We start from the raw sequence: 12423 nt of genomic DNA, 5'->3' as shown, positions 1-12423 counted from the left end.
TCAAGTGTAAAGAAACAGTAAGAATTCCCTAAGCATCTGTTTACTATAGCTAAGGAGTGGTTATGCTTACTTCTCAGACAGGTTCCAATTAGGTGATTGTCATTGCAGTTGGAGGGGGCAATAAAAACCAAAAGTGCATATTACTGAGCAATTTGTGTCCATCTTTGGGTAGTTCATTTCAATCATTTCTATTTTTGTATCTTATTGACACTATTTGAAATGGCTTTGGTATTATTTTAATATACTTTAAAGTGTTTTTTGTGTGCTTATTTTTGTATGTGTTTAAGACAGGGTTTGTCTGTATAAGAGCCCTGGCTATCCTGGAATTCTTTGTAGACCAGAAGGCAGGCCTTGAACCTCACAGAGATCTGCCTGCCTCTGCCTCCCAAGTGCTGGGATACTTTTAACTGTTTTTGAAGTAGATGAGACATAAATCAAAAATACAGCCTTTTTAGGATTACTTAAAATGTAGTGGAGTTTTTGTTATACTATAGAAAGTCGTATTGGGTTGCTATGTGGCTTTGCTTTAGTGATATAATAAATAGCTTCTTTGAATGTTCAGGGTAGAGATGACTCCAGCGGAAAGACTGACTGTCTCAATTTGGATAAAGAAATTGAAGCCGAAGCATGCTAAGTGGCTGTGTGAAGTCACTCCCAGCGTTAATGAAACAGTTGAATCTGGAATCCTGATTTGCCAGCTGCTAGTTTAGGGCTCTTTCTGCTATGCCAAGCTGTTTAATAGTGAAAAAGAAGCCAGTTTTAACCAGCATGGATTTTCTGACAGAGCAGCCCTGGAATTTGTAATGTTTTCATTCTTAAAAGTTTTCGTAATAACAGGACTCTGAAATGCTTATAAGTTTATGGAGCAGTTACTGCAGCTTAGCACTTAGTTTCCACAGTGCTTTCTAGATGCTTGGATCCTGCTAACCACTTCAATTATTTATCTAGCTATCTATTTATTTATGAGACCGGATTCCTCTGTGTATCCTTGGCTGTCCTGGACTCCCTTTGTAGACAAGGGTGGCCTCTAACTCAGAGATTTTCCTGCCTCTGCTTCTCTGAATGCTGGGATCAAAAGCATGTACCACCAGGCTTTTTTTTTTTTTTTTTTCTTTTTTAAACCCCAAGACAGGTTTTGTCTGTTTAGCCTTGGGTGTCCTGGACTCACTTTGTAGGCCAGACTGGCCTCAAACTCACAGCAATCCGCCTGCCTCTGCCTCCCTGAGTGCTGGGATTATAGAAGTGCACCACCGTAGCCTGCTACCAACCCATTTTATAGAGGCAAAAATTGCAGGGTGTAAAAACAGATACATTAGTAAGATTATACCCATGAATAAATGCAAGAGTAGGCTCTGATTTCAAAGCTTTTGTTTTGTTTTTGTTTTTTTCTTTCTGTGAGATTTCTTTATACAGTATTCTGCCTGCAGGCCAGATCTCATCTAGATGGTTTTGAGCCTCCATGTGGTTGCTGGGAATTGAACTCAGGACCTCTGGAAGAAGAGCCAGTGCTCTTAACCACTGAGCCATCTCTCCAGCCCTCAAAGCTTATTTTTATGATAGTAACTTCTAATCACGAGGAAAGGTACTTGTAACTTAACATCATACAATCTCTTTGAGACCCTTTCTAAAATCCAGGCCCATGGATTCATAGGCACTGCTGTAGTTTCTAGTAACATAACTGCCTCTTCTGCAATCAAGAAAATATGTCGGGCCTGGTGGTACACGCCTTTAATCCCAGCACTCAGGAGGCAGAGGCAGGTGAGTTCCAGGCTAGTCTGGTCTGCAGAGTGAGTCCAGGACAGCAAGGACTACAAGAGAAACCTTGTCTCAAAAAAATAAAAAAAGAAAGAAAGAAAAGAGAAAGTAGTGTTTGATGGCTTTGAACTGTTTTCTTTGCCTTTGTACCTTTGCTGTCCCACTTATCTTATTCCTCTACTCCTCTTCCTTCACGCTTTTTTGAGTCTTTCCCTGGTGCCAGGCTAGCCTTGGCCTGTTAGTCTTCAAGTGATCCTTCTACTTCAGCATCCTGAGTACCTGGGATTTCAGGTGCTCACCAGAGTCCTTTAGTTTGTTTGCAGGTCTTGCTATAGTAGCCCTTGCTGGCCTTGAATTCACTGCGAATCCTAGACTGGCCTCAAATTTAATGATCCTCCAGTCTTACCCTCTTGAGTGGCAGTACAGGCTTGCTTCAGTGTCCAGCTGTTTTTTCATGTTTAGAATTTTTGGGAATTAGGAATTGTCATTTTTTATGTATTCAGCACACTTTCTTCTTTTGTCTCCTTTCAACGTTTTCTAGTATTGCCTGTAGAAAAAGATATCTCAACACTTATTTTGGTGAGCTAGTTTGGTCTCCTGAGTGGGAGAGATGTTTAAGGTCTTTCTTTAAGCTATACTTCAAAACATCCTGAGTAAGGCACTTCTGTAAACTTCGCCTAGAAAGCTGGCACATTCAAAATTGTTTTTACTGTATTCAATCTCAGTAAAAATCAGTGAGTCCATGATGTTTTGGGTAAGTGTAGAGAAGAGTGCCACCAGTTCAGAGCTAGCCTGGGCCAAATTATGAGTTCAAGGTCAATCTGAACTACAAAGTGAGACTATGTCTTTAAAAGAAAAAGAGGGCCAGGGAAGACAGAACTCACCACAGTAAGTCAAAGCAAAACAAAGCATTTACCATGTAAGCCTGAGAACCTGAGTTTGATCCCCAGAACCTATGTTGAAAAGCCAGATATGGTGCTGTGTATCTGTAATCCCAATATTCCTGTGGCAAAAATGAGAAGCAAAAAGGAGAATCACCCCAAAACTCATTGGCCAGGCTAGCTTGGAGTACACAGTGCAACAGATACAAGAGTGACACTGCCCCCAGTAACTTGTACTGCAAGAACTGACTCTTAAAACATTGTTCTCTGACCTGCATGCAGCCACTGTAGCATCTGCTTGTGCATTTTGTGTCTGTCTCCCTCACACAATCAACCAATTAATACATACATACAGACAGATAAATTTCTGTGAGTTCAAGGCCAAGCAAAGCTAAAACCCCATCTCAAGGCAGGAAAAGAAAAAGAAACCTGAGAAGAAAGAAAAACTGGCTAGGCAGTGGTGGCACATACCTTTAATCGTGACACTCAGGAAGCAGAGACAGGCAGATCTCTGGGTTTGAGGACAGCCTGGTCTGCAGAGTGAGTTCCAGGACAGCTAAAGGTACACAGAAACCTTGTCTCAAAAAACTGAAAGAAGGAAAAAACAAAAAAAAAAAAAGATTTAACTGTTATACCAAAAGCTATTGTATTGTTTACAGTACAAATTTTAAAAACGAGTAATGAGATATATGAATTGAACTTTTGTGCACATGTGCTTTTATTAATTTTTCGTTTAAATTGTCCTGTGTGCAATGCACTGCCACTGAGCCATTCACACCTCAGCCCTTTTGGCTGTTATTTTTGGGGTGGAATAGAACTAGTACCACTGACAAGTTGTAAATCATTTTCTCTACCTGGAAAGGAAACCTCTGTTCCTTATGTAATAAGTACTAATTGCTATTCCCTGCTTTTCCAGTCTAAGAATTTATCAGTTCAGAATAGTTCGGGCTAGTGGAATCATACAATATGTACCTTTATGGTTTTTGGTTTTTGAGACAGTTTTTCTGAGTAGTCCTGGCTGCCCTGGAACTCACTTTGTGGACCAAGCTCGCTTTAAACTCAGATCCACCTGCTTCTGCCTTCCAAGTGGGTTACTGCCCGGCTGTAACCTCTGGTTTTAAAATATGGCTTATTGTCTGTGGTTAAGTCTTAGACAATATCTTTTTAGTGTTTTGTTGTGTAGCCTTGGCTGGTCTGGAATTTGCTGTGTGTAAGTGTTTGCCTCCATGTACTGTGTACATGCCCGGTGACGATGAAGACAGAAGAGGATGTTGGGTCCCTAGAACTGGAATTATAGGTGGTTGTGGGTGCTGGAAACTGAACTTAGGTCCTCTGCAAGAGCAGTAAGTGTTCTTAACTGCCGAGCAATCTCTCTAGCCCCTTTTCACTGCTTTTAAGAATTGTGACAACAGCTCTAATGTTAGAGCTAGATTTTTCTTTCTTTCTTGCAGTAGAATCGTGAGAGAGAGAATGTATGTTTGTGCCTGTGTGTACGTGGTGCTTGAATGCACATGTATGCATGTGTATGTTTATGTATGTGGAGGCCAGAGGTCAAATGTCTTTCTCAGTTGATCTCCTGGGTTTTTGTTTTTAGAGATTTGTTTTACTTTATATGTATGAATGTTTTTAACCACTGAACCTGGTGCTCACTGATTAGACTAGACTGGCTGAGCCAGTAAGCCCATTCTCTGCCACTCCGTGGTTGGGATTACAAGCATGTGCCATTACACTGGACCTTTTATGTGTGCACTTGGTGTTGGTCTTACGTATGTCCTCATACTTGAGCAGCAAGTGCTTTTCAGACTGAGCCATATCCCTAGCCCTAGGAGAATAATTTTAATTTGGGATACAGTTGTTCTACCAATTGTAGCAGTGGTAGAACCCCAAAACTGAACTGATTCCTGGGTCGAAATCCTTGTTTGTCAACTACAAGTTATAAGTAGTTTTTTCATTCACTAAAAGTGTATAAATGATATGTGTGCTAAGAGGATTGATTGAATGAGAGAATGCATTTGTTTGCTGTTGATTTATGAACTGGTACCTAGTAGATAATTCAGTAGATGTCACTTTTCACTCTAGGTGCAAAACTACCTGCAGCTCAATTCTATCATTAACCTATTATGGGCAGACAAGGACCCAACGCACAGAGGAATCCATAAAATTTTGAATGGAGAATGGTGGTAATTTGTAATATCAACTGTTAAGTTATTTTTGTGTATTTGTAAGGCAGAGTCTCATTAAGTAACCCTGGCTGTCTGAGATTGCTAGATGAGGCTGGCCTGCAGCTCACAGTGACTTTCCAGCCTCTGTCTTCCAAGTGTTGATTTCAAGCAGGCACTGCTGATTTTTACTTGGTCTTTACATGTTGATTTTATATTATTTTAACCATTCAAAAAGTCCTATGACATAGATACAATAATTGCTACACCAGGATTAACTGTACTTTTTCTAAGTTATAAAAGTGCCATTTTGTCTTTTTTCAAATAGTGCTGCTGAAAATGCCTATTAACAATAAGCTAAACATATTACATATTACAATGAATAAAATTTGTTGAGACAGGAAAACACTGGAGGTAACTAGTAGAGCCATACTTGAGATAGCCTTGATTGTAACTGAGCATTTCAAAATCAAGCATACTTGCACTTGACCACGTAGGCCCTAGCACTCTGTTTACACTTACAATATATAGATACTTGGGACTTCTTAGAAGAACGTCTGTCTGAGAGCATTATTCTCTCTGGCTGAATAATACAGCATAACAACAATCTTGACAAGCAAGGTTTTCTTTATCAAACTACAATTCATGACATTTAAGATCATCAAGTTTACAGAGGGCATCAAGTGCCAGAATGAAGTGTTTAGTGTGCACTTTATATGCATACAATGATTAAAGGACTCAAAGTATACTCAGTTGTCAAATGCACAATAAATCCTTGATCATTCATTTTACTCTGGTATTACTCAAACACATGTGCTATTCTACTGGTTTACTAATAAGCATGGCCTTACAATCTTTCTAGATTCAGAGTCCATTTATTGGGTCAGTGACCACTAGGGCTTGCTTTCTTAAATCCTGCATGGTTCAGACAGATGTCATAGTGGAAGAAGCCAGAGACTGTCCTAAGGAATGAGGTTGTGGCTTCAAATTTTTCATTAATAACTCCATTTTCAGAAACACACCTTTACGAAGTATTTTCAAATAGAATAATTCTGCCTGGGGAACAGCTCAGTCAGTAAAGTGCTTGTCTTTTAAGTACAAGGCCCCAAATTCAACCCACCAGAAACTACATAAAAATGTCAGTCATGATGGAGGTGTGTCTGTAATGCCAGCTCTGGGAAGGTGGTCCTTAGAAGAGTCTTGGGCCTCACTAGACAGCTCCAAGCCATTAAGAGAGACTACTTCAAAGAGGTCGCTTGAATTGCTGAGAATGACAGCTGAGGTGGTTCTCTAGCCCCCCGTGCACACCTGTGCACCTACTCCGCGTACATCTGGAAACACACTTGGATTATTTGAAAGATGGAATATTCTTTGTGGGAGAAATGGTTGGTGTGTTCCAGTAAACACAGCAGTTGTGTCCCAAATTAAAATGGCTCTTATTCGGGAGGAAGAGGCAGGTGGATCTCTGTGGGTTGGAGGCCAGCCTCGTCTACAGAGTAAGGCCAGGACAGCCAGGACTCTTGTTACACAGAGAAAACCTGTCTCAAAAAAACAAAGCAAAATAAAATGATTCTCTTTGGACTGGGATACCGCTCAGTCTGAAAAGCACTTGATTGCTCAAGTACGAGGACCTAAGATCAACCCCAAGCGCGCACATAAAAAGCCCAGTGTACTGGCACATGCTTGTAATCTCAAGCACAGGAATGACTTGCTGGTTTAGCCAGTCTAGTCTAATCAGTGACCCTCAGGTTCAGTGAGAGACGTTGTCTCAAAAAATAAAATGAAATAAAAAAAATAAAGAGGCTGGCGAGATAGTTCAATGGTTAAGAGTACTTTTTGCTCTTTAAAAGGACCGAGGTTTGATTCTCAGCAGCCACTTGTTGGCTCACTACCATCTATAATCCCAGTTTCAGGAGATCCAACACTGACAAATGTAGGGAATCTCAGAGTCAGCTCAAGACACCCCATGACCAAGTTCTCAGCACAAAGTAGGTTTATTTGCACCAGAGGGTAGGGATAAAGGATAAAGACAGAAGATAGAGGGAAAAGGAAAAGAGGAAGGGAAAAAGGGAGATGGGGGAAGGGGGCAAAGAAGAAAAAGGAATATTTGTCTCAGAGGGGAACAAAGTATTGCCTCTGGATAGAGAGGAGACAGATTTAGCCCATAGGAAATTATCCATAGGGGAAACCCCATGTTAGGATGAGGTGCTGACTTTTAGTTGGCCATGTTAATTAGGTGAGCCAAAAGGGGGCTTTTGATTGCTTTTGATAGCAAGACCTTGGCAATCAGCCTCAGGAGGAAGAACTGGCTAAGGAAGTGGGCCTTGGTGGCTAGTTTTAGGAATGTAATCTAACAGAGGGAATTGGGGAGAAGGACAAGGCCTGCCAAAGCCTTGCTTGCCACGCTTGAGCTGGCCAGATTCCCTTCATTTCACATACTTGCATGCAGGCAAAACATACACATGAACACCTAATAAGCACTAGGTCTTGAGTTTGATCTCCAGTGCGCACAAACAAAAACAGTTGCAGTAGTGGTGATGATAATAAACTTTACTGTCCTTTATCAGGGACAGGAATATTTTCCTCAACATTTGATGGTAATCCCCAGCACAATCTCATGTAACCAGGCTGGCTTAGATTTGCTTATTAGCTGAACTGATCCTCACCCTTCAGTCCTCCAAATTCTGGGATTATAGGCATGTGCTGCCACACCCATTTCACTGTGATGATTCTTGTAAGTTACAGATTCACTGTTATTGTTCTATATCAAATGACTTGAAATTCTTTGGTGTTTCTGCATCTTGGAAAGTCTAGCAGTATCATTTGTGTTCTCAGGGATAAAGAAAGCAAACTTACATATTTGGGTAGCAGAATATATATTTCTTCTGCAGCTCTACAAGGATAACATAAGCAATTTGCAATTTGACAACTGCAAACTGATCTTAGAGTTTTAGACTAGGACAGAACTACCTTCATCAGAATCACTGTAAAAAAAATTATTTGTTTTGAGCCTCGGGTGGTGACATGCACCTTTAATTCCAGCACTCCGGAAGGCAAAGACAGGTGGATCTCTGTGAGTTTAAGGAGAGCCTGGTCTACAGAACAAAGAACAGGACAGCCAGAGCTACACAGAAACACTGTTTTGAAAAACAAAATAATGATGCTTTTTTGTTTGTTTTTGGCTCTTCTAGTACTGGGATCAAAGGCCTGCACCACCACGCCCAGCTTGATAATGATACTTTTGAGACAGGTTTCTCTGCGTAGCTCTGGCTGTCTTTGAACTGGAGTGCTGGGATCAAATCTGGCAAGAATCCCCTTTTCTGAATATGTTCATATGTGTTCCAGAGGCTTCATACAGTTGTTCTTTATCTTAGTATTGAATAACTTAGGGGTTTTTCTAACTTGACAGTCACAACCTTCTTGGGTTGATTTGTCCTGGGCTTTTGTGCTATATTTATAATATCTGTGAAGGAAATATTTGGGAAAATATTTTAATACATTTATTTTCATTATTGAAGTTGGCTGTTTTCTGTGGAGTTTTCAATTAACCATTTTGTGTAAGTGCAGGAGTGAATATGCTATGACACGTGTAGAGACCAGAGACAACTGTGTGGAATTGGTTCCTCCTTATACCTTTTTTTGAGTATCGGGCTTCTCCTCCCACACGCATTGAACTCAGATTGTCAGGTTTGTGTGGTGAGCTCTTTACCTGATGAACCATCTTGCTGGTGCCCAGATTTCTTTTAGTTGTCTGCAGTTGGTAGAGTTTTTGTAAAGTAGGCTAAATAGACTTCTGCTTTGAAACCCACTTAGCTTCCTTTGTTCTAAGTTGCTGAGACTTGTGATGTTATTGAATGGCTGCTTTTATTATGTTAAAAGATAAGAAAATAAAGTGTAGCTTAATTTCTAATAACACTTACTTTTTTTAACCAGCACCTGTGGAGTCCTCTCAAGAACCGTCATTGTGTGAAGGTAATTTTTTTAATGTCTAACCAAGAAAACATTAAGTTGTCTGTGATGTGTAAAATTAGATACTGTTTCATGGATATGTATTATGTTTCAATTTATTCTCTAGGTTCAAATTCAGCTGTTAGCATGGAACTTTCAGAACCTGTTGGTAAGAATTTCTGACCATTCTAAAACAGTAATATGAAATCTTTCATTCTCCAGATTTAAGGTGCAAATGTAAGTGTTCTGATGACTGAAATGTTTGTGCTTAAGCCACACTGAAGTTTTTTCGATTAGACTTTAGAAAGTATAACAAATTGAGCATTAAGACGGCTCTGGCAAATTATTGATTGCAAATGGGATTGAGTAAAGGAGTCTAATAATTTAAAGGTTGTACTTGTTGTTTCTAGAGACTGTGTCTTTATAGCCTAGACTGGCACATTTTCCAAGATGGCCTTGAACTATTTGAACCTATTGCCTCTACTTTCAGAATGCTGAGATTACAGAAATGCATGCTCCATTGTGTCTAACTCTAACATTTCATCAAAAAAATTCCATCCTTCAAAAAATAGCTTTATTTCTGGATGTGGTTGAGCACGCCACTTTTTAATCCCAGCACTCAAGAAGGAAGAGGCAAGGGAGATCTCTGTGGGTTCGAGACCAGCATGGTCTACAAAGTGAATCCAGGACAGCCCAGGCTCTTGTTATACAGAAAAACTCTTGTCTTGAACCCACCCCCCCAAAAAAAGGTAACAAAACAACAAAAAAGTTTCCTATTTCCTAAAAGTTTCCCATATTAAAGTTAATGCCAAAGAGTTACTGTTTACATAGAAAATTTATCTCTTAAAATATTCCATACTCCTTATTCTGGTTTTTATACTTTGCTTTTCTTCCCATCTGTCAGCACATGTTGACACTGGAATAGCTGGTGTTGTGAGTGGTGGCCTGCTTGTTTATGTGTAGTCTACTCTTAGGAAATGACTCCATGCTAGGATAGTATCAGTTCTGGTATATGGCTTTCTGCTGTCAGCACCAAAGCCAGCTTGAAAACCTACCATCTCAGCCCATGTCGTGGATGTCAGGAGAAGGGACTTAAGTAAGTTCTTAAGTAAAGCCTGTGTGGTTAAAATGCAGGCAGGTTTCTTTTAGAATATTGAGTTAAAATATCTTTCTTTGGTAGAAAATGGAGAAACAGAAATGTCCCCAGAAGAATCATGGGAGCACAAAGAAGAAATAAGTGAAGCAGAGCCAGGGGGTGGTTCCTCAGGAGATGGAAGGCCACAAGAGGAAAGTACCCAAGAAATGATGGAAGAGGAAGAAGAAATACCAAAACCTAAGTCGGTGGTGGCACCGCCAGGTGCTCCTAAGAAAGAACATGTAAATGTAGTATTCATTGGGCATGTTGGTAAGTTGTCCTCATAGAATTCCTAAGCAATGACCAGAGTTATTAGAGACATCAACGTGTAGAACTTCTTGTTAAGAGGTTCTTGGAGATGATGAGTAAAACTGAGTCAAAACACTGAAATATCTGTAATGCTCTGCATAGACAATCAGCACTGAGAGTTGACCACAGGGTCACATGTAAGAGTGCCTTGTGTTCTTAATTGTTGGTATGTTGGTTAGTTTTTTGTTTTTGTTTTTGCAACAGGGTTTCTCTGTGTAGCCTGGCTGTCCTGGAACTCAATCTGGAGACCAGATTGGCCTCAAAGTGCTGAGATTAAAGCAGCCTGGCTTTTTTTTTTTTTTTAAACTTTGCTTCAGCTGGAAAAAAAATTTGCCAGTTTTTTGTTTTTAAAGTCTGGGCAGATGAACTGTTTTGTAATAGCATAAAAGAAGCTTCAGTATATGTATAATGGATAATTAATTAGTCTGTAACCACTGGTAATGTTTTACCATACTGTGATATCTCTTAGTATCCAAGAAATGTACGTATTTTTTGTTATTCTTAGTTGATAAGTTCCTTTTAATGGGGTTAACATTATTATTATTAAGCATAATTTTGTATGAAATTCATAGAGTAACCTCAGGGTGCTTGACAAGTAATTGATATAGCCAAACAAACAAGACCTTATTTTATGTTTTCTGACTTATCGTCAAATTGTGAGTAGAAAATACTGAATTCCGTGTTATCCCCCCACCTCTAGACAGGGACTCACTGTGTCATGGTCAAGGCTGGCTTCGAGCCTTGGCTGCTGCTTCATCCGCCTTAGTAGTTGCAGATGTGCTTCAGTGTGCTTGACTTCCCCTTATCATTCATACCCTTCACAGAAAAAGAATTTTAAAATCTGCAGGGATGCCTGTTCTCTCTTTCCTAAAGTGAGAGGAAGTCTGCTCACATGGCCTGGCAAAGTGGAGCATGCCTGTAATCCGGGCACTTAGGAGCCCAAGGCAGAGGCAGGAGAATCAGGTTCAAGGCCAACATAGGCTGCTAACAAAAGTCCTTTAGCTGCTTTTGCTGTCTTCTAAGGCTTTCTGGGGGATGTGTATTCTCTGGTACTTTGCTGCTAGCTGAAGGTCCACAAAAATCTTTTTTAAAATGTTATTTCTGATTTGTTAGGAAAGTATTATTTCTCAGTCATCATTGCCCTATAAGGAATCTTAGCTTCATTCATTGTACGTGGAAGAGGGTCCCTAGAATTTAATCCCCAGTTCTGTTATAGTTCAGTTGCTTTTGCAAGACTCGATTGTATATGACAAGAAAAAAAAATCTCCAGACTGTGGTGGTGCATGCCTTTAGCCCCAGCACAGAGGCAGGAGGATCTCTGAGTTCTGGGTGAGCCTGGTCTACAGGTGAGTTCCAGGACAACCAAAGCTACACATAGAGAAGCCCTGTCTCAACAAACAAACAAACAAAAGAATCAAAAAACAAAACAACAACAAAAATAATTGCAGTTGTATTTTTATATATTGGTTGTCATTTTTAACCTACGTTCCAATATTTTGCTGTTCCTTTTAGATGCGGGCAAGTCAACCATTGGAGGGCAAATAATGTAAGTTTCTTTAACTGGTAGAGTTTTAATTTAATTGAATAAATTTCAGACATTGTAAGGGTTCCTGTTGCCACAAAAATTGGTTACCACCTCAAATTAGAATTTTAATAACAAATCATCTATTGGGAAGACAGGTATTAAGTAATTCTTATTGTAGTATCATCATTAGTTTTTAATTACTGTCACACCCAGGGAATAGTTTCTGAAAACTATCCTTAAGAAACAAAACAACCAGGGCTACATACAGAGAAACCCTGTCTTTAAAAAAAAAAGACAAACAAAATTTGGTGTGTATGTGTGTGTTGGTGGTGTTTACATATGAATACTGGTGCACATATGTGCCCATACATGCAGAGGCTATTGGAGGACATCATTGGCTTCCTCTTGCTGTCTGCTTTATTGCATTGGAATGGGTCTCTTACTGAACTGGAGGCTCCTGGCTTTGAGTTGACTGGCTGAGGCTTTTGGGATCTGCTTATCTCTGTCCTATCCACCCTTACCCCCAGTGCCTAAGTTACAGCCATAGGAAGCCATGTCCAGCTGTTTGTTTTTGTTTTGAGACTGTTCACCATGACACCCACCTCCATGCCCAGCTTTTTATCTGGATGCTAGGGATTTGAACTTGTTTCTCATGCTTGCAGAGCAAGAGCTTTTATTGACAAAGTGATTGTCCCATTTTCCTCTTTTAAG

The 12423-nt window shown here is 39.9% G+C and overlaps 1 protein-coding gene across 1 annotated transcript in view; it reads left to right on the top strand.

Annotated features, from left to right (window-relative positions):
• The window catches only part of Gspt1 (G1 to S phase transition 1), a 43534-nt gene that overhangs the window by 6379 nt on the left and 24732 nt on the right, over positions 1-12423 (top strand). The window contains exons 2-5 of the mRNA XM_021654090.2: positions 8729-8767; positions 8871-8912; positions 9924-10148; positions 11700-11733. Coding sequence (XP_021509765.1) covers positions 8729-8767; positions 8871-8912; positions 9924-10148; positions 11700-11733 — 340 coding nt within the window. The remainder of the gene's footprint in view (positions 1-8728; positions 8768-8870; positions 8913-9923; positions 10149-11699; positions 11734-12423) is intronic.

Source organism: Meriones unguiculatus, chromosome 11 (assembly GCF_030254825.1).
Source record: "Meriones unguiculatus strain TT.TT164.6M chromosome 11, Bangor_MerUng_6.1, whole genome shotgun sequence".
In the NCBI taxonomy this organism is placed as follows: Eukaryota; Metazoa; Chordata; class Mammalia; order Rodentia; family Muridae; genus Meriones; species Meriones unguiculatus.
The sequence above is the reverse complement of the archived record's forward strand: the minus strand, read 5'-3'. Positions and strand labels throughout refer to the sequence as shown.